This window comes from Pempheris klunzingeri, chromosome 3, assembly GCF_042242105.1.
Source record: "Pempheris klunzingeri isolate RE-2024b chromosome 3, fPemKlu1.hap1, whole genome shotgun sequence".
NCBI lineage: Eukaryota > Metazoa > Chordata > Actinopteri > Acropomatiformes > Pempheridae > Pempheris > Pempheris klunzingeri.
The window spans coordinates 21618954-21641029 of NC_092014.1; the positions used below are offsets into that span (position 1 = coordinate 21618954).

Consider the following 22076-nt stretch of genomic DNA (forward strand, 5'->3'; position numbering starts at 1 on the left):
CTGAGACAGCACTAAATCAAACTTATCTCCAGCAGCCACAAACAGAACCAAAGGAGCGCTGGAACATGTGGATCACAGCTCTGTGTTGGACCCCGGCGGCGCGGCGCGACCCTCCGCGGTCCGTCACCTCTCACACCATATTCAAGCACAGACACTTCAAAAGGTGGCGTGTTCATACGATGACACAACATCAAAGCGGGCGCGTGTGTGACTGAACCGACAGAAGTGGCGTGCCAGGCGTACGCGCGCGCTTGGTGGGAGACCGACGCCCTGCGAGGAGCATCAGCCAACGATAATAAGGATTGGCTCGCGGGAGTGAGAAGCACGGGGCAGGGGGCAGGGAGGAGGAAGAGGGGTGGTGTGGTAGGGGGGGGGTCGCAGGGGGCGGAGGACTTCAAATAAAATTCCACTTCATCTGCAGCTCATGAGGATCTGAACGCAGAGCCGACGGGTCTTCAGTGAGACTGGTCTTTCAGGGACTTCCACGCGCGTAATGACGCCTTTCCTGACTTACTGCGCCCACTTTTAGGACTGAATGAGATGAGAGCTGCTGCACGTGCATTTGGGGTGAATTTTTAATCAGCTCCCTCCTCTCTCAGGGCACCATGGAGAACCTCAACCTGCGACCCTTCTGCACATCTTCCATGCGCTCCCAAGAGGTCTCCGTGCGTCTCCAAAGAACTTTTCGTTTTTCTAACAACTCTTAGGACATGCTGTGTTTCATTCAAGTCCCTCGCGCACACTCGAGAGAGGCGTTTTCCACTAAGAGTTAGACATGCAGAGCCGTGGTGTGGTGAGGAGCTCAGCCGCTCTGTCCGCGGTGCGCTCCTGCTTGCTGCTGCTCTTCATCCACATGAGCGCACCGGTGGAGGCGAAGAGAGCGCACAGCGGCCGGGCGCAGACGCGGCGGGTTCTGCAGCAGCAGCAGCAGCAGCAGCAGCAGCAGCAACAGCAGCAACAGCAGCAGCAGCAGCAGCAGCCGACTCCGGCGCACAGGGAGCGGGTGGAGGGAGCCGAGAGCTTCCCGTTAGACTTTACAGCCGTGGAGGGAAACATGGACAACTTCATGGTGCAGATAAAGAACTTGGCGCAGTCGCTGTACCCATGCTCTTCGCAGAAGCTGGACCAAGACATGAAGTTGCACTTTTTGAAGAATGCATCTGTGACTTGCAATGACGGGTCTCCCGCAGGGTAAGTCAGTGCTGCTTCTTAACTCCTGGTTGTATGTGAGGGAGTTTTTGGCTAAAGCCACAAAGGCGCAGAGGCTAAGCTGCCCTCTGCTTCACCAAACATCCAATTTGTGAGTTACTCTGGCGGTTAGGCTCCCTGCCCCTCAGTCCCATGTCGCTCCGGATGTGGCCAAAATGGATCAAAGGAGCAGATCAGAGGGAACGCAGCACTGCACAGGAGAGAGAGAGAGAGAGAGAGAGAGAGAGAGAGAGAGAGAGAGAGAGAGAGAGAGAGAGAGAGAATATGCATAGACAGAGAGGCCAGCATTTTTTTTTTTATCCCTACAGGGAATAGTTTGATTAAGTCCAAGGTTGAATCTAATATTTATCATAGAATAAAAAAAAAAACAACAGACAACTACTTGTGACATAACAAATATCTGTTTTCCTACAGTGGAAGAAACAGAAAAACCATGTGGGAGTCATTAGATGTCTTTAACAACTTGCAAACAAATCCATCAGATGCACTTAGACAGTGTTGGCTCCAGACTAAAGGACAGTTTCATTGTAGACCCACAAGTAGGTTGGACTGAAGCTTTGACTGATTTATGCCTGAATCATCTTCTGTCATTCGCAGCAGCTACTGTGCAACAAGTGAAAAATAACTTCCTGGGACATAAATAAACTTATCCTCAGAGGGAAATGTGCATGAGCACCACCTCATTACTCCTGTGTCTTTACCATGTGAGGCTGTGCAGCACGCAGGAGTTTTTTTTAGAATAAATACAAGAGGCTGCAACTTAATAAAATAAAACACTGTGAGAACAAGAGGGATCTTTCCATATGCCACCCATGCTGTTAAGCTACAGTGTGTGTTTGCCAACAGCATGATGTGTTTCCTCTACTCTTTTTTTTTTTTTTTTTTTTTTAAATGAGCCTTTAGAGCTCTGAAAGCCTCTAAACAGGCTCCTGCAGTGAGTTTTAGGGATGCAGTCGGAGCCAAATGTTTCATGTCAGGATCAAAGGGAGCATCCCTCCTGCGGAGCTTGTGTTGTGTATGTAAAAGCATCTGTGTGCATGTCGCATGGGACGCACTCACAGTGATTTGTTCTGCTGTTCTCACACAGGTACTACATCAAGGAGTCTAAAGGCAGCAAGAGGTGGCTGCTGTTCTTAGAAGGTGAGGACGAGCCTGTGAACTACACTACAGTCAAGCACAGCTCTGTGTATCCTGTTAATGCGTGTGTGTGTGTGTGTGTGTGTGTGTGTGTTGTTCAGGTGGATGGTACTGCTTCAACAGGCAGACCTGTGACAGCAGGTACGGGACGATGAGGAGACTGATGAGCTCCACCAAGTGGCCACAAACCAAAACAGGTACAAAGCCACACATGTCATTTCCTGCACTTTATAATATCTTATGCACAAACACACACACACACACACACACACGTGCATGAAAAACGTTAGCTGCTTCATGCTGCTTTTGCAAAACCTCTGCACAGCCCCAAGGTGCTTTTGCTCTCCTTAGTAGGAAAAAAAAAAAAACTTCCCCTGAATGAAGGAGATTCATAGAAATGTTTGTGTTTCCTCTTTAGCCAAGTTTGCATTCATCATTACAAGTCAAACTCTGGGGTTGGTTTTCCTCCGGCCATCAGGGTAGCTCCTTGTTTGTTTGCGACTCTCCCTCCCCACCACCCTCTCTGTGTGTACTTTACACTGGTGGCCAGCCCCGCAGCCACAGAGCCCTTCAATGGCTGCATGTAACGCTGACCAAAGCAGGGAAAGTTAATGACTTATTGACCGCAGGGAAAACACGCACACACCTCAGCATACGTCAGAACACACACAGCCATACATCAGGCTTTTAACAAGTAGCCTAAAAGATTTAGAGCGCTCTCACCTTTCACTGAAGCTCTTTGACTCTCCGACTACAATTTCTGTCCAGAAAGTGAAGTGTGTGTTACATCTTACTTTGTGTTTTTCACAGGAACAGGAATTCTGTCTCCTCAGCCGGAGGAAAATCCTCACTGGTGGAACGCCAACATGGTGTAAGAGCTCCTGTCTCTCCTTCTCTTTATAGTTAATACACTTGTGTGTTTAGCTATTTCTTCATTTAGTTATACCCTGGGAAACACAAGTCATAGGAATCATATTATTTGAGTGGAAAAGGTTAATACCTGAATAATTTAGCACTCTGAAAGGGGCTTTTCCTTATGGAATGCTGCTTTACTTTCACTTAAGTTATTTGTATCATACAGGACTTTAACTTTGATGATTTATTCTTCAATTTCCATTCTTGAATTGCTACTTTAAGTCAGAGTAAGGGGTTATAAAACGCAACAAGTGCTTTCGCTACTTTTGCTCTCACTGTTTTTGCCTTCTATTGTCCTCTCATCCATGAAAATAAAAAAGATCACCAGCACCAGACGACTCTCAGTCAGGGCCTACTCTGCTCCAGCAGCTGCTTGTCATTGTTCGATAGTGAAAGACATCCTCTTTGAGTGCACACTTGCAGTGTTTGTTTGTGTTCAGTCTTCTATTTGTACACTTGTCTGATCTGTCAGCTATCAGAAAACCTTAGATTTGATTCCAAGTTTGTCCGCGTGTCTCCCTGTGCTGCAGGTTCATCCCGTACTGCTCCAGTGACGTGTGGAGCGGAGCCACGCCGAAGACAGATCACAGTAAGACACAATAAATCACTTTGGGAGCCTGTAGATCTGAGGCTGTATGAAGAAAGATTTATGGATGCACTAGCTATTTAAAGCTAGAGAAAAGGAGCAAGCGAGCGACTAGATTGGAGGCTGCAGAGATGTGATGATCTGGGAGATCATTGTTGTGTTTAGTTTTCTGTGCCTTTGCTATGTGGAAGCTTTTTTCTTTCAGTTCTGATATCAACTATACACTTAAAGTATGCCTGACTATCTGAAAACCATTATTTGGTGTTCTTTTTAGACACTTGGCAGGTTTATGAATAGTGTCCCACTTATAGCACTACAAACTAACACATATTGTTTCATCCCTTAAATGTCACATGGCTCTGTGTTAATAGATAAAAAAACATGTTTGTCCTCAGGTGATTATGCGTTCATGGGCTCTCTCATCATCAAGGAGGTCGTGAATGAGCTGCTGACAAAGGGTCTGGACAATGCCAAGGTTCTGCTTCTGGCAGGAAGCAGGTCAGTTCACTGTGTGTGTGTGTGTGTGTTCTTGCACTTGCTATATAGTGAGGACCAGAACATGCATTTGACCAGCAGAGTGAGGACATTTTGGCAAGTCTTCACAAACTTCAAAGTCTGTTTTAAGGTTAAGACTTGGTTTTAAGGATAAGGTTAGAATTAGGTTCAGGTTAAGGTGAAGGTAAGGGTTGGTGTCAGGCATTTAGTTGTGATAGTTAGGGTTAGGGTGAAGAACTTACAAATCCATTATGTCAGTGACGGTCCTCACAAAGATAAAAGTACAAGTATGTGTGTGTTTTACCAAATAAACGCTCAGCCACACCTTCACTCTTCCTGTCACCAGTGCGGGCGGTACTGGTGTCCTACTCAACGTGGACCACGTTGCAGAGCAGCTGGAGTCGCAGGGCCACTCAGGGGTGCAGGTCAGGGGTCTGGCTGACTCTGGATGGTTCCTGGACAACAAACAGTACAAATTCACAGACTGTCTGGATACCATCAGCTGTGCCCCCACTGAGGCCATAAAGAGAGGCATCAGGTAGGGCAGGCGGATGGCTGAAGGGACCGATGAATGGACTGATGGGGGATCAAAGTGCACAGATTTTGTAATGTGGTCACACTTGTTGCAGGTACTGGGGAGGTTTGGTGCCAGAGAGCTGCAGACAGGCTCACGTAGGAGAGGAGTGGAACTGTTTCTTTGGATATAGAGTCTACCCCACGTTAAAAAGTGAGTGATGAAACACCCCGGGCTTTTGGTCTTCTGCTCTGTTCATCGTCCAAGACCGACGCTGAACACAGAGGCTGCTGTGTGTCATCTAAAGTCTCACCTGTGGTGCATGCTCTCTCCTGTCCAGGCCCGGTGTTCGTGGTGCAGTGGCTGTTTGATGAGGCCCAGTTGACGGTCGACAACATCCACCTGACCGGACAGCCTGTGCACGAGGGCCAGTGGAGGTACATACAGAACCTGGGACAGGAGCTGAGGAGCACGCTGCGTGACGTACCGTAAGTCTGACAAACACACACACACAAGATAAAGTAAAAACAGACTTTGTGTTGACTGTGTGATTCTGTGTTTTTGAATGGCAGGGCGATGTTTGCTCCGGCCTGTCTGTCACATGAACTCATTACCAGAACGTAAGTAAATCAAACTCTGTTTTTATACAAGAACCCTGGATCTTTAAAACACTCTGCTGTCTGCTCAACATGTAACATCAGCGTCGCAACGTCAGCATATTTTAGAACCAAGAACTAGTACATACAGTCACATTTGGTGCCAGTCTAACAGACCTGATTAACTGCCTGCTATCAGTTACACAATGTAACCATTGACTTTACAATGAACTTCAACTCCTCCTATAAAATAACTAAAAAAGTATTGCATGTGTAATAAAAGGTACAATTTACAGAATTGAATATCAAATAAGTAAAGGCACTTCAGCACATTAATGAAAACATCCAGTCCACTCAATATTACCACAAAGCAGTGCTGCGCATTAATTTGCAAAATTGGCATGAATCCTCGAAAACAACTGGAGATAAACCGGGCTTATGAATAAATAGAAGTGGCCAAATAGGTCTACATTACATTACATTACATTGGGAACTACGTTAAAGACAGTGCATCTGCTGTTACAGTGTTTGTCCACCAGAGAGAACTGACGAGTTTATTCTTATTCTTATCATTTATTTTTCAGCTGTGAAATGTCTCATTTAAGACAAAAATCTGTAACAATTCTAATTCTGAAATTTTTGGGACACGAATATTGACACCAGTGAGTCTCTAAGTACAACCTGGAGAAATTAACCGCTTGGATGCACTGGCATGTGGCAAAATGTCTCCTGGTACATATCACTGCATCGCTCAATCCTTCCAGATAGTATTACATTTTAATTTAATCGTTGTGACAGTGCCCATACTCATGGAAAACAGCACACAAAGATTGTGTCGACACAAATTGTACATCACATATAAAACTCTTGTGGGCTCTTTGGGAGGAGAGGTGAAGTGGAGCCAGAGATTAAGTTATCTGCTTTAGTTTTTTGACCCCCACGTTCCTCACCATCATTGCGTCTCCATCCCTGCAGCTACTGGATGGACATTCAGGTGAAAGGCACCTCCCTGCCCAGAGCCCTCCACTGCTGGGATCGCAGCCTCCAAGACAACAACCACACCAACAGCAGCCACAGCAACCACAACCACCAGAAGCACAAGACCCCACCCACGAGGGGCTGCCCTCTGCATTTGATCGACAGCTGCCCGTGGCCTCACTGCAATCCCTCCTGCCCAACCATCCGCGACCAGCTGACGGGACAGGAGATGAGCGTGATCCAGTTCCTGAAGCACATGGGCTTTGACGTGCAGAAGATGGCCCAGCAGCAGGGAATGGACCCCAGGACGCTACTGGGCATGCTCAATAACGGGAGCTGAGACGCTTTCCTGTGAAGTGCAGCAGTGTAAGTGTGTTGTCAGGGATGAGAAGGTGCTGAACATAAACGGAAGATGACAGGAACATAAAACGAGAAAACTGTTGATACTTCCAAATATCATCTTCCATCAACAAAGACAAATAAGACTTTTGAAGAACTGCCTGATGAGTCTTGAAGACATTGTTGATTCACACACAATCCAATCAGAGCATCTGAGCTGTTCACACGGGATCACATGCTCCTCGTTTTAACATGTAGACAGATATATACTGTAGATATGCTGTTATTGTGAGGTGTACACAAATACAATGAAAGTACAGAGTGTATGTATATAAATATATATATATAAACAAAGTAAATATGTGCTGAACAATATGTATGTGCAGTTGAGACTGTCATGGTGGTAGACAAATAGTTTTGCTGGATTGCGAACAGCTCCCAGTTTGTTTTGTGCTGGAGCGTTCTTCTGTCAACTCTCTCACATTCAGAACTCCACCTGTGGTGCTGCTGTTTCTACCCTCCACCAAATATGCTGCTTTTTCTCATTTTGGAAAAATAATAATTTAATGGGTAATATTTACTAATAAACGGTACAAAGATTAATATTATTACGTTGGTCTTCAGGCTACTTAAAAGTGCTTGACTATTTATTTTTCTACTGAAAATGTCTTAAGTCTTATAGTCAGTTCGCTAGTGTCTCCGTACATTTAACTTTTTTCTTATTTGCATGTTTGTGGAAAAACAATATCTGTATGCTAATACTACAAATGATGTCCTTACTGTTTTTCAAGCTGTTGAATTTGTAACAAATATTTCCTTGTGCTGTAGTAGTGCCACACCTTATACAAGCACTAATAAATACAAATACATGTTGATATGATAAAACATAATTTAATTACTAAAGTATGACAATTCAGTATTAGTTATTATCATCATGTAACTCAGAACACAAAATTGTAATTTCCATTATTATCATACGCCATAATCACACCATCAACAACCAGAGTTAACCTACAACATACATACTGATAAAATCATCTAAAAAATTAAAAGAATATTAAAAAAAAAAAAAAAAAAAAAACACACCTTTTTACACCAGAGAAAAGAATAAAAGTTAGTTGTTCACATTTGATATAAAAAGTGCTTCTATGAGAGCCGGCTGATAATATCAGCTTTAATTAACATTTCTCATGTTATACTGTCCCTCTGTCACATTTAACTTCCTCAAGTTCGAGTTCAGGTATTATATGTATAAACAGTCCTGCATAAAGCAGGCAGCTTTGTTTCACTGGATATTTCCACGATGTTTGGTTCCTTCTCTCTCCAAATGCTCCAACCATTAAAATCTGTGCCAAATCTAAAATCTATCAAATGCATAAAACATTTGAATTTGGTCATATATACACAGTTGTCCTTCCCTGTTATTATTCCAGTTATGTCCCTGCTTTAAGAAGGCCTGACAGAGGTGGCGATCTCAACAGCTCGAGTCCTAGAAGAAAAGAAATAACACACAGACACACACACACACACAGGAGGTTAAGAGGAGGCTAGTGTATAGAGACAGTTTTAGCTTCAGATGAAAGCAGCCAGTGGAGCCAGTGAACCAGAGCAGCAGACACCGACCTGACTTGTGAGTCTTCGAGCTGGGGTTCGCCTTTGCTCATGGATAGACTGGAGGCGAGTGATCAGAAACTTCTTATCCTCTCCTTCCTGAGAAGAGAGGAGGGTGAACCAGATTCACTTAGTTATCTTTACAATGACGGAGGTGTATATATGCAGGTGATGTCTTACATTTTCTATCTGCTCCTGTAGTAAGTTGATGATCTTCCTTTGACCGTCTACCACCTGACTGTGGAAGTAGATGACTATCCTGATGGAAACAAAAGAACAACCCACACTCATCTCAGTGACGAGGCAGTATGATGGTGTGCTGCTGCCCTGTTTTTAGACGGGTACTGAGGGAATAATGACTCTGCACACGTGTTTCTGAGTGTGTGTGTACTCACAGGAAGATGCCTGCTCCCACAAACAGGAAGAAAGGGTTTTCCACCAGGTAGGAGTGAGCCCTGGCCAGCAGAGACAGGTTAGGATTATCTTTTTCCAGTTCCTCCACCCAGAGCTTCCCCGCCTGGAACATTGTCTTGAGCTCGCGGAAAGGGCCGCATGACGATGAGGGCGTGATGCTGAGGGCAGATGTGGAGAGTTTTTATATCACAGAGAGCTATTCAGTTATTAGACCTTTCTCTGAGCTGAATAACACTGTGGCCACGATGAAAACGTATTGCTCATTGCTTGGCGAGTGTCAAATGAAAGGCCAGATGTACTTGTTCTTGTTCTTGTTAACAGATAAACCCCTGCGCTAATCAGTGGTATCTATGGCAACAGTGCCTCTGCTTTACATTATGTTACTAGTTAACTCTCACTAATCAAACAGGTCTGATTGGGGGTTTACAAATGAATGATGATTTGAGCACAAACTTTTTTCTATAATAAGTTGCCATGGAGTTTATGTGGTCACACACTCTGAGGTGTCATTATACACAAAAATAACGGACTCATTCCTTCGTGTCTAGTTGTATTAAAAAGGTGTCATGTAAGGTAACTTGTTCTCCAAACTTCAATAAGAAAATTACTATTCTTACGTGGGATGGGTTAACAGGATAAAACGTCAACACCTGAATGTTGGGTGTGTATGTGTGTGTATGTGTGTGTACCTCCACATGGTGTAAGTGACGCACACAGAAGCACCAAGGAAGGAGGGGAAGCAGAGGAGAGTGATGAAGATGGTGGTCATCTGGCTGACTCTGTATGGCCTCCTGGGAGCCTGACAGTTCATCATCACACTGCTCTGTGGGGACAAAAAAAACACAGGCCCGGGTCAAAGGTCACCGCTTCCGCCACAACCGTCAGAAGCTTGAGAACAAAATCACTGAGAAATCTGGTAAAGATAAGAACCCCCATGCTTGTTACATAAAAGTATGCCATGCTAATCAACCGGGATGCACATAATACACAGTGTACACAACATGTACTGTATGGTTATGACACTGACACAATTCGGACAGTCTGCCAGGATGCAAACAGATTGTGGGTCACTGTCTAATAGGCTGGGGGTTTCTGAAGGCTCACCGCTACAGAGGAGAATTTCAACCATGACATTAAAAAAAGAAAAGGGGCAATTAAAGGATTCACTGTTATAAAATTAAACATTTTGCTTCTGTTCCCATGTCAGTACCTTCTTAATGTAGAAGAGCAGCAGGAGTTTGAGAATCTGCACTGCAGGCAGGAGAGGAGTAAAAAGTACACCCAACCTGAAAAACAGAAAGTTTATGATGATGTGGTCACAAACTATTTAACTTAACTGTGTGTACATCTTAGCTGTAAGATTTGTACCAGGCCAACGTCTGTCCGTAGATGAGTTCAAGGACGTTCCTGGCGATATCAAACACTGGTTTCCTCCTCCTCTTCAGCACCTTCTCAGAAAACAATCTGCAGACGACAGCAGGAAGACGTGAGATGGTTTCATGCAATGTCATAAGAAAGTGTGGTTATAGGCTCACATGGTTTAAGTGAGAATCACCTTGAACAACAAGACAGACAGGAGGACAGAGGGCTTTTTAATAAATGACCAACCTCCAGAGAAACTCTCCAAACAGTGTGTCCAGTAGAGTGAAGATGAAGTCCATAAGTAGGAAACGATAAAGCTCCTGGCCAACAAAACTCTCCCAGCACTGGAGATGATATTTGTAAAACAGAATCAGCCATGAAGCAAATGCTACAATGAGCAGTGAAGGAAAAAAGTGTCTGATCAATAAGCATGAATGGAGAAATTATGTCTCATCATTTGGTACCTTCAGTCCAATAATTTGAGGGTCAGCGGCCACCCGACCCAGCCAGTGGTAGCACAGGACTCCAAGCACACTTACTTTCAACATCAAGTTTCTAGAAACACAGACATGTTATGAACTAAATCATCAGTTCCGCCCTCTCTTATCCTCTTGACTTGCAACATTCAGTTCCTCTATTGGTACCTGCCAATGGCGACATATGTGCGCACAGAGGGTGACTCGTAGTCCTCCATCCAGGCTGCGAGGTTGAACAGGCCCGGCAGCAGCAGGTTGATGAGGGACACGACCACAGGGAGAGCCAGCAGGCTGGCCTCGTTCAGCAAAGGGCTCTGGGAGACAAGACGGGAACTTTGCTGGAGGTTCTGTTGGGGAGGGGGAATGAATGTTACTGCTGGTTGTACCGTCAGCGTCCAGCTGTCAGAGATCCTGTATGTGTTTCTCACAGATTTTTGTCATTCTACTCCGTTTTGCAACTAGCAGCACTGCTGTGAGCCAGCATGAGTGGTTTTGTCAAACTACCACAGGAATCATCGCAGTCAGCAGTTTGAAAATGTTCAAGCATTACATTTAGGGGTTTTCAAATGAAGACAGCGGAAACAACAAGAGATGTTTAGATGGTGTTTTTGTATAAAGAAACCTGACAACTGACCAACAGTTTGTTATATACAGAAACATTATTGATTTGCAGTCTGACAGTATATACGGTGGCCAGCAGGCATGTAATGTTTATTATTGGCTGCTTCGTCCAAAAACTATATAACAAAGGACAACAAATACAACCTGAGGTCTGGATTTCCACCAATAAACATTTCACACCTCAGTAAATGTTGACTTTGGACCCTGAAACCACCCCGCCTCACCTGGTGCATGTGGTCAGAGAAGTGGTAAATACCAGACACACAGGCAGCGGTGCTTCCTATGCAGATAGCCCAGGCCAGGCCGTGAACTGTCAGTCTCCACAGCTTCTGGCACAAGGTGTTGTTGACATTCTTATGATTCACTTCTGCCAGCAGCTCCTGGAGAGGGTAGAGGAAGGATAGAGGGACAGAGGAAGAAGATTGTGAGGGAAACAGAATGATAAAGAAGAGTATTCCTGCCTGCCAATTATGGGACACGGTTAAGGAAACAAAGAAATACTGGATACGTTTTTGTTGTGTTTACATGTACCTTGAGCTGGGTGCAGATATTCTCAGACATGAGTTTGACAGAGGGTTTCTTGATGACCTTGAAGTCCCAGGAGCAGAGGACCTTCATGGCTAAGATACCTTGAGATTTGTCGATTCTGAAGCTCTGACCAAACGACTTTGACATGCTGTGGGGAAATTATACATGAACATGTTTCATCAGAGATTTTTCCATTAGAAACCAGCTACGTTGGTGTAGTCTGCGTTTAGATGTGCTCTTTGTACCTGTACACAAGGATGATACACGTGATAAAGAAAGCCACTCCTATGGTGAAGAAGTATGCAAGTGGCATGTTGTAAGAGAGGCGCTTCGACACACAGTCCAGCCTGGTTCCATTGGACACGGACACATTCTGCCCTCCAACAACATCCTGGCAGCTCTTATGCAGCGTGTAGTTACAGTAGTATCCATAGTACATCACTGAGTCTGAGAAATAACCCTGAAACAAAATCAGACAGAGAGAGACATGTATGCACAACCTCACATTTGCTTCATTAGATTTGGGTCAAAATCTACAAAGAGAATATGATTATTTTTAGACTTAAAGATCTCCTCCATGCGAGTTCAAAGAGTTCGTTTATTTGTGTCTGGAATGTTTCTTTTTCTTCCAACAAAATGAACTGGTAAAAAAATCATCATCAACAAATCTAGCCCATCTCCCTCACTGAAAAACCCAGAATCTGTGAATGAGATGTCTCCTACGTCACTGAAAAGTCCATTCTCAGTGCAGGCTTCAGGTTTGCACATCACACTTGTGTAAGATGTGTATTGAACCATTAAACAAATGTTTGTCTAAACATTCTGCACAGCGAAGCACAAATATCCAAGAGGTGTAACAATAATTAATTCATTTTTAATGGGGGTGACTTTACTTCCAGCTGTTTACTGGAATTTAATCTTTACTTTGTTATCAAGTCTAAATCTTCTGAGCACACATCAAGGATGTGGTGAGGCCTCTTATTGTGTCAAAGGTGTTGCAACAACATGTCACTGCGGCACACAGCTTACCGCTCCGGTGAGGAGCTCCAGTCCAGAGAAGGGGCTATTCCCAGCAGACGGCACTGGAGGGTGCACTGCCTGCGGCAGCACCAAGAACACACCCGTCACCAGGAACAGGAAGGAGTTGAAGAAGAGTAGGGTCTTAAGGAACAGGAAGTATGAGAGGACTCCACTGCCGAAACGCCCGCTCACTCTCTTGAGTGCCACTTGCCACAGCTGGAGGGAGTGCAGGAAGGACAGCCAGCTGTACCAACACTGCCTTGCAGCCTGGGTAGGGAAAGAGTGGGTGACACAGAAACTTATCCATGCTCTTCTAAAAATGACTCACAGTGCAGCAGTACAGTTTCAGACAAAGTGTTTGTGCGTGTTTGTTGTTTAGCTTTTGTGAGGCTGAAGTCTGTGACTCACACCCTCAGACCCGTAGATGCCTGGGCAGCAGAGTGATTACATCGCCTTGATAACAAGGCACTATGGGAAATACCCACTGACACCCAATTACAGCCTTGGAGAAGAATGTGTTTCTGTGCTCCACATATCATTTGAGAGGACGGATATTAATGTACATGTCTTTAAGAACTCACAGCATGCAAGTACGCATTTAATCAACACTGTCTGAAAACAGTCATGAGGACATTGTGTCCAGACAGTTGATGTTTTCATCACATATAAGACTGAGAACACAAACTGTCACTGTTAACACTGCGTACGAAGGGCAAAGCCGAGTACTTAACAAGCATCTATGTGACTACACTTGCAGGCTGTAAGCTAAACCACAGTAAAATTTAATTTAATTCAACTTGCTTTAGTAAGCAAGCACTGATAATAGTGTCAAAACCCTTCTCATCAGCTCTCCTAAATCAAATTTACCCATCTTTAATTTTAAGAGTTGGAGTTGTGTTTTCCATGAGATCACAGTTCAGTGATAACGAGGATAGTCTAGGTAAAACCATTATTATAGCATTGTACTTATTATATCTTTAACAATCAAAAAGGAAGGCATGTAAAACAGGCAACTTAATACCAGGACAACCTGCTTACTCAGTGGATCTTGTGATGAGATTGTGAATATATGTTTGATTATCAAGGGCCAGCTGGATATTCAAACTGACACAGTATCTTGATAGTAAAGGAAAATGCAAGTAGAACATAAAAATATATTTCTGGTGGTGCAAGTGACTTACAATGATGATGTAATATTTGAGTCGACTGCAACAGGGGAGCTTACTGCCAGAATGTATTCGTCTCTCTTTTTGTAGTGCCGACGTCCTGCAGACAGAGAGACAAACAGACATGTTCAGACTGATACATTAAAAAAACACAATTACAATTAGTCTAATAGTAATAATGACAACAAGGACCACATCTACCTGAGTTCACTCTTCTCAGCCACACTGAGAGGCATCGCTCTGAGCATCCTGATTCTGTCGCTCACTGACAAGTTCTGCAGGTTATTCACCAAACGTTCCCTCTTACTCACTGTAATACACACACACACACACACACAGGCAGCACCACTTACATTATAAATGTGTTGAAAACAGGCGAGCTTTTATTCTAGTGCCTTATTAGTGTGACGCCATTCTCCTCACCCTCTCCTTCCTCTGCGTCTATACTGTCTGCCTCCATGCCATAGCCTCGTATGCTCGGCCTGGCAGAGCGAGAGAAGTTTCTGATGGAGGGCCTGCGTCTCCGGAGCTGCATGGTCCTGTTGTAGTACTGAGAGATGATGGCTCCCCTGTTGCGACCTGAAAAAGAAAGATGACTGTTCAGGGATGGGATGAGCGGCATTTACTGCCTAGAAGACAATTCATTGTCACCTCTGCACCTAAAGACAATGACTTCAGGATTTGTCTCCATCTCTACTCTTTGCATAGTTTTGAATGAAATGACCATCACCCATGTCAAACTAGAATTACTGCCTTGCAGTTGAATGTTTCTGCCAACCAGTAGTTTACATCCATGTCTGTCCAGATTGATATATGTAGTGAAGACTTTGAAGGAATTTAATAAGGGGTATTTTTTGCAAAATGGAAGTTATCACTATATTGTCCTGTATGATTCCAGTAAATAATTTTCAGTGGGATGCATGCTGTCTTCACTTTTTACAGAAGAGTACAGAGGACTGATGGAGCTTCATCACATGGTGCAATCAATCAGGAAAACCAATGAGCTTATGGCAGAATATCAGAGGAACAGGAGGCCTCCTGTCCTGGAGAGAGAGAGAGATGCACCGTCCCCGGCTTGTCAGTCCACCATACTTCAAGTACGTTTGAGCATGTTTGAAATACCCACTAAAAGCAAGAAAATAACAAGGATATTGTATTCTACTTCACCATATGAAAAAAGACAATGGACGGTGCACAACAGTAAAGAAAAGGTTTAAGTTAAAACAGCTTTTAAAAGGTATATTTAAATGACTTTATGTGGCTGTTTGCACAGGGGAAGGGCTGAACAGATGTACCCTGTGGCACAGCTAAAGAAATCACACAACAGTTATCAGGCCATCTCCACCAATAAGCTGAAGCACATGAACCGCTGCAGATGTTGACAGGAAGATGACAGATAAACTGCTTCCCCATGAAACTCTACTCGTCTGAAATAGTCTGCTTTCAGGAACACGCTTGTTCGCAGCTGCCACGTTCTTCACAGGGCTTTGAATAGGTTTCAATGAACCACGGGTGATAAGAGTTGGAGATCTTCAAGTGATGTTAAAATATTACAATAACAAAACTTTTCAGTCGTACAGCACACTGATGTTTTAGCCAATAACACAAGGCTGTGTCACTGCTGCTGAGTCAAGATGTTAGCTGAAAGGAATATATTACCCCAAAAATGATCTATATTTTGTTTTTGTCAATTAGGTAGTTTGTAGATTTTTTTTACAGCTCTCATTGGTGCTACCTGGCAAAAGAGTGGCCACTAAACAACCTCCATGAGAAAGTGAATGCCACAACTGCCACTGAATTCGTCCTACCATCTAATATTCATAAACCCCTACAGCCCATGGCAAGCAGCAGCTCACAGCAGCGGCCACCAAATCTCCCACTACACTACACTAATCCACTCAATAATAGTATGCATTGTCCTCTCTGCACCAGTATTTGCGCTGGCCTTCTGCAAGACTCACCGATGGTGCGGCTGGGCATGGAGGACAGGACCTTTAGGGTGGCCGAGGACCAACGTTCACCTATGAGGGGGTTTGTCTCTCTTTCATCATCCTCCCATTCCACATCCCTTCGCACCTGCCTGCTTCCCATAAACTCATGTCCAGGGCTGGACAGGAAGGGTACATGGTCTGTGAAATTAAAAGATAAAAACATAAGAAAATTATTGCTACTGTTGGGAAAGACAGACAAAATGAAATACAGTGACAGCGTTTAACCTCCATCTGCATAATGTGAGGATTTTATGGATAGACCAAATTTCCAGATATCACATTATGCAAACTCAGGCCTCCACATGCAGACAGACATCAATGCGCTCTCAAACGCAGAATACCTCGGCTCTCCTCGTCCAGATCCCTCTGCAGCTGCTGCAGCTCGAGGGCGTCAGACAGTCCTTCATTCTGACTCTGCTCTGCGATCAGCTGGCTGAACGAGTCATGAACACCATCCTCATCTACAGGGCTCCTGACAGAGGGACACGTGGGCATCAGTACAGACAGACAGACAGGTTAATGCAGTGACCTCCTGACTCAGTCACCAGTAGTCTCATGGGGGGAAACTGCAATCAAACAGCCCAGGAAAAGTCTGTGAAGTCATTTTCATGTGTTTGTGAGCAGTACAGCACTATCTAGATGAAGTGGAAGTCAAACTGTTTTTGTCTTAAAGAAGGAGAAAACCACAAGTCCAATTCCCTTTGACTTAGTACTTTTAGTACACAGAGTCAATCAGACTTGTACAGTTTTCAAGTGGAAAAATTTATTCTCACAGAGCGAGTCTTTAGGTGTGTCATTGGTCACATGGTTTAAAAAAAAACAACAACGAAAGCCCTGGCGCATTATGATCTGCCTTCCCATTCAGTGTCTAATGAGACATCAAAGAGCACAGCTACTCCTGTCATCTCAGTTCCTTATCTCCCTGCCGCCCGGACAGCCTTTGTGTTTAGTAGCACTAGGTAAACTGACAGCTTGAAACAGCAAACCAAACAGAAAACCTGAGTAAAAAAGAAGAAGAAGAAGAAGCATGAGGGGACAGGAAGGACTACTTAAGCACTTACTCCAGTCCAGCTTCCATGAGAGGGTGCCTCAGGTAAAAGGCAACATTTTGAGCCATTCTCCTTCCCCTCCGACAGCCTCAATCTGTCCCGTCTGTCGGTCTCTTTGTCGACCAATTGCGGAGGGATCACGCCCTCACCTGCTCAGACCTGCACTCCACTCCCAACATGGTGTTTATTCCTCTACCTGAAAGAGGAGGGGAGAGAGAGGAGTGGGGGTGGGGCGATAGGACGTGAGCGAGTTACAGGTAAAGGGAAAATGCCAGCAAACTCACTTGGAATTTGAATGCTCTTGTCATGTTTCTGCTTGTTGTGCGCAGACTTTTAACTGCACACAACCTTGAAGGCTGTACACATAGAAACTGACTAGAGCTCGTCCAGCCTCAGGTCACACTTTGCATCAATATGTGGTCTCCATTTGGTCAGGGATAAAAGTGTAAATGGGGTGTGACACCTAAGGACTCATGAATCATGAAAAGACAACTGCAGATGTTGCATCTGTTTTTGCATGCTGTCAAATCTGAGCCAGTGACTCCCATGAAGTTGAGGGATTACGTCATATTGTCCGGACTCATGTGAGCCCCATTGTGACAGTGCTTGTGATGAGGACTGTGGTCAGAGTCAAATGGCGCAGAGTCACCAGTGAAATGAATATTCATGGGCCGACACAGAATGATGCATTGTCAGCGTACACACTCAGTTTGTCATGCGGGAGGTTTGGAGGAAGCGTGTTGGTTCCTGTGTATTTGTGTGTGTTTTATAGGCCATCTCTTCAGCCCAGAAATCTGCCCTCACTTATGTGCAACAACTGCTTGTAAACTTTCATCAAAGACAGGCTGAGGACTCATCCTGTTGTTTTAAAACCTGATCACAGAAGTTTTATAATGAAACATTTGAAATGTGTTTGGGATTCAGGGAAATTGAATCCAGATATTCATTAGTGACAAATAAAACCTCTTTAGCAGATTTATCCAAGCCTGCTTTAATGAGGCAGAGACTGTGGATAAATAAAACCTAATCAGCAACTATAAATCCTGCTTAATGAGTGCTAACATAGTCCAACATAAAAAACATTTTTTTTTTTTAAATACAGCTAATCTGAAAGTACATACATACCCAGTACAGTTAGGAGGTGTAGCACAATTGGAAGGATATGACATTAAACAGACTGGATTACTTTTTAAAATTTCACTTTTGGGGTTAGGGGTTTATAAAATATACCATGAGATGACAAATTTCTCAACAATCTGAGACTTTGCTACAGTATTTATACTGTGACAGCTCTCTCTTTAGTATCTGTGGGTTTAAGTGAACATTGTGGGCAATTATGCTAATCAATCTGCAGGACTTTTCTTATTAACATGATGGATTTTTACAAGATATTTGCATTACTATGCCAAAACAAAGTGATTTAGCAGGTATGTAAGGGACAGGAGCCAAAAACAACCATTCGTCTTTAGATGTTTTATCCAGAATCGATTTATCAATTGATTTTCCAGCAAATAGAATTGCATTCACTGTCATTTGTCACTGTCATTCACTACGTGGATTCTATAAAGCTCACTGTGGGCTCTATGGAAAAATTTGTGCATAAATCAACACAGCACTATCTCAATATCAACACTGTTAATGCTTAATAAATCATTCAAAATCACATTATAAAAAGTATAGTACAAAAACCTTACATTTTATTTTCAAAACAAAAACATGTTCCCAACTATTAAGGTGTAATGCTGGATGAGAAAGTCATCACAATTTGGAGAATAAATACAGGACAACATTGAATTATGACTCAGCAGTCCCATCTGAAAAGATGCTGAAAAGTGAGCTCAGCCCAGTTTATCACTGTTACTGGATCTCTTTGGAATCTGGTAGCAGCTTTTCTCAAAAGCAGGAAAACCTCCTTAAATTCCTCCAAAGATGAGTATCTGGTCCACCTACCCAACAAATTGTAAGATTCACTGTAAGAATAGTTACGGTTACATTAAAAACTCAGATCCACTTCCTGTTTACAAACACACACAACAGGAACAATAGCTGCAAATAGAGATGTTCCTCTTAGGATTTTGCATGTTCTTGTGAAAACATCTGAGGCCAGAGGGTTTCCTGAGGGTTCAATACCCTCTGGTACGAGGGCGTGTTTCACTGTACATAGAGCTGCTATTTGATCCCACAGACATCCCGTAATTTAACTTGGTTAAGGTCACCATTCAACAAACCCCCAAACTGCACACAGACATAAGAAGCACACAAGGGTATGTCTCATTCTGGGCAAGTCCCCTTAAACTGAACTATTGCTTAACTACTACCAGGCTGGGAAGTTCAGTTCCCAGTAAGAGGCTCCCGCACTAATAACGCACACGTTGCACTGAAAGAGCTTCAGATAAAAGCATCCATAGCATCACAGGCACAGGTCGCTGTGAAGTGTGTCCTGGGTGAACGACAGCATACATTGTGTGCATACTTCAATCATTACACGCGCAAGAACGTGAGTGTTTGGGTAGAACAGAGTCCCAGACTTTTGCTCAGGGTGCTGGTCTTTCTGGTTCTGGTCTTGAGTGAATATGAGATCAGTGACATACATGTGTGAAACAGGGCGCAGCGCTGAATATCAGCCAACACACTGACATATGACTGAACAATGTACTTCTGCCTCCATCAACCTAAATCCTTCTCTAGAGCTCATTCTTTTCTGGCTTTTTTTTACAGCAATCTACTGCGCACATCTGCTCTCTTTTCTTCCCTCTCAAACATATTTTTCTCATTATCTAAACTTTCCAGGATCACATTACACTTTCCGCTTCATATATTTGTTTCAACTGGTGTCTTTTTGTGTGATTTAAATTCTGCCCATAGTGACTCTGTGTGTCTTATTTAATGTGCGCACATGTGATTTCTGATACTGAAGCAGTCCTCTGAGACTGTGCAGCCAGGGCAGGATATTGTGGGGGTGGGACAAGAACTCAACACAGCCTGACAGGGGGTCAGAGCTGAGCTGCACTACTGCCAAATAAAATATGCTGGGAAAACAAAGTAGGGTATAAGTGAATAAAGATTGGTTCCATGTGAGTTGGGTTACAAGTTAATTAGAGAACACTGATCCCTCGAAAAAGGAAACAAGTTGTATGAACCAAACCAGAACATGCAGCATAGCCTAGATAAGAAAGATTGCATAGCTGTCCACAAATGAAAACACTTCCTACAATCACAAATGCGTAGACATTTTCCAGTCTATAGGACAGAAAACAGAGGGCAGTTACTGTATCAGCAAATGTGAGGGTGAGGTATGGGGGTGAAGGGCAGGGAGGGGTGCAAAAGGTGTCAATCAGTTCCCAGAGTCCTGAGAAAAACCAACAGAGGCAGCGGCAAAGCTACAGTAAACATGAGAGCAGAGATACTTGTATTTCAACGCCCTCATGTCAGGCATCACAGTTTGCTTCAGGAAAGGAGGAGAGGGGGGTCAAAGATGGAGAATGGAGACGATTAAAGGAGCAAATCTTATAAGTTGTTCATGGATCAAGGCAGATATTAAAGAGGAAGAGAAAAGCAGAGACAGAGCAGCTACTAACAGGGACAAAAGGGAGAATGTGCATGCAATTCACAGGATCTGCTGCCTGTAACACAGTCAGGCATGCATGTGCACACACAATTACACTGTTACTGGTCTCTGAGGCCCATAATACTGAATGGCTCTCTGCCCTCATTCACAAAAAAGGAAACAAAATTATAGGTTCGGTGTTGGCTGCATCACAGAAGCTGATGTGGCAAAATACCCATCTATCTATGTGTCTTTATTCATAACCCTAATGTCTCTGACATGAGAGAAAGCACAGAGCAAGAGCTCTAGTTAGTTACTACAACAAAGCAACCTGCTGTTGCACAATAGACGACTGAAGCCCACTCAACCGTGACAGTCCGTAATTGTTCTGCAGACTTTTCTGCTAAAGAAGTTCACATTTCAGGGCCACACAGATAAAAGTCACACGGTTTGTTCCTTTAAAAAAAAGCATTAAAACTCTTCTCTTGTGTTGCTGCCTGTTGTCGACTATCTAAACTGTTGACTACACCCAGACGGCCAACGGCAGGCTGCGAGCCTGACAACCTGTCAACGAGTTTCACTAAGTTGACAAAATGTTGCCTGAGAGGCGAGAACAAAGCTGCGCGTTGTCACATCGAGAGGTGGCTACATGACACGACACCTCGGTGTAAAACTTGGACAAAAAAGTGGCTGTAAAAAGTTCACTCACCCGCTCGGTGTCCGGACAAACCCGTCGGGTCTCTCTGCTCGCCTGTGAGTCAGTCAAAACAGTCTGCACGCGCAACCGGACAGCGGAGGAGAAACCATCTTCTCGCGGGGTTTCAACTTTTTCAACACAGCAACAGTAAAACCGAGAGCTGTACAAATTAATGTGTGTTTTTGTAAGAGTTTGTTTAGTGCTCTGATACATCCATAGGCTGATTAACGTAGACCAGTATAAGTGAAAAGTACCTCCCTCTGCTGAGGTAACGTAAATGTGCCCCCCGCAGAGTTTCCACTGATGGTTCGGTCCTATTCAATCTGCAAATCCCTCTCCCAGTTTTTGTCCATTCAAACAAAGCACAGTCAGCAGCCAGAAAGTGATGTATGGAGACTGTGGGGGTTTTAATCAGTCAACATATAGATGGTCAAATGACCTACAGATTTAGAGTCCATACTGAAACTTTAAAAAAAAAAATGGAAGGAGAGTAAGACGTTTCATTGCACATCCAATGATGGCAGATGGTGAGGCCCAAAAAGGTAATACAAACAGTACTTCCTGTGATTTCAAAAGTCCTGGATGCCTACAGAGAGTGCTGGCCCTTACTCTTGACTCACCTGCACATACCTGGCCACACCCAGGCTACCTCTAAAAACCACTCAATAGGCTGAGTGAGGTTGTTTGGTCATAACTAAAATTAATGATGGCTGAATAATTTTTAGTTGCTTCAGTCCAAGCAGGACATGCCAAGCAGCAGCTCTGACACAGTTAAGTTTATTTACACAAGTTGTCTGAGTGAATGTTCTAGTGGCAAAAACCTGC

General features: G+C 43.8%; 2 protein-coding genes across 3 annotated transcripts; one reads left to right on the forward strand and one right to left on the reverse strand.

The window, feature by feature from the left end:
• Nucleotides 1–775: 775 nt before the first annotated feature.
• Nucleotides 776–6770, forward strand: notum1b (notum, palmitoleoyl-protein carboxylesterase b). 2 transcript variants are annotated; one of them, XM_070828082.1, is made up of 12 exons: nt 776–954; nt 997–1191; nt 2297–2349; nt 2448–2543; nt 3157–3217; nt 3792–3850; nt 4243–4345; nt 4689–4880; nt 4972–5069; nt 5197–5344; nt 5429–5476; nt 6428–6770. In XM_070828082.1, the coding sequence occupies exons 1-12, from the start codon at nt 776–778 to the stop codon at nt 6768–6770; spliced, it is 1575 nt and encodes a 524-aa protein (XP_070684183.1). The 2 variants fall into 2 exon arrangements, with proteins under 2 accessions (XP_070684183.1, XP_070684182.1); XM_070828081.1 differs by having other exon boundaries at nt 776–1191.
• An 869-nt stretch (nt 6771–7639) lies between these two features.
• On the reverse strand, nt 7640–21325 carry tmc6b (transmembrane channel-like 6b). Its single transcript, XM_070827792.1, has 21 exons — nt 21264–21325; nt 17020–17203; nt 16300–16430; nt 15929–16096; nt 14391–14546; nt 14169–14277; nt 13983–14067; nt 12811–13068; nt 12027–12241; nt 11785–11929; nt 11478–11633; nt 10801–10979; nt 10621–10711; nt 10403–10500; nt 10163–10258; nt 10005–10080; nt 9484–9617; nt 8776–8952; nt 8561–8639; nt 8393–8479; nt 7640–8258 (listed from the first exon to the last, which is right to left on the reverse strand). The coding sequence occupies exons 2-21, from the start codon at nt 17073–17075 to the stop codon at nt 8244–8246; spliced, it is 2511 nt and encodes an 836-aa protein (XP_070683893.1). The 5' UTR covers nt 17076–17203; nt 21264–21325; the 3' UTR covers nt 7640–8243.
• Between the last annotated feature and the right edge of the window lie 751 nt (nt 21326–22076).

Excerpts from the sequence above, each read along its gene's own strand:
- tmc6b (XM_070827792.1), bottom strand. The coding sequence starts at position 17,075 with ATGGCTCAAAATGTTGCCTTTTACCTGAGGCACCCTCTCATGGAAGCT. Across the intron at positions 10,712-10,800 it reads ACATATGTCGCCATTGGCAG|AAACTTGATGTTGAAAGTAA; the intron begins GTACCAATAGAG and ends CTGTGTTTCTAG. Across the intron at positions 8,640-8,775 it reads GTGGGAGCAGGCATCTTCCT|GATAGTCATCTACTTCCACA; the intron begins GTGAGTACACAC and ends TGTTTCCATCAG.
- notum1b (XM_070828081.1), top strand. The coding sequence starts at position 776 with ATGCAGAGCCGTGGTGTGGTGAGGAGCTCAGCCGCTCTGTCCGCGGTG. Across the intron at positions 3,851-4,242 it reads CACGCCGAAGACAGATCACA|GTGATTATGCGTTCATGGGC; the intron begins GTAAGACACAAT and ends GTTTGTCCTCAG. Across the intron at positions 5,070-5,196 it reads AGTCTACCCCACGTTAAAAA|GCCCGGTGTTCGTGGTGCAG; the intron begins GTGAGTGATGAA and ends TCTCCTGTCCAG.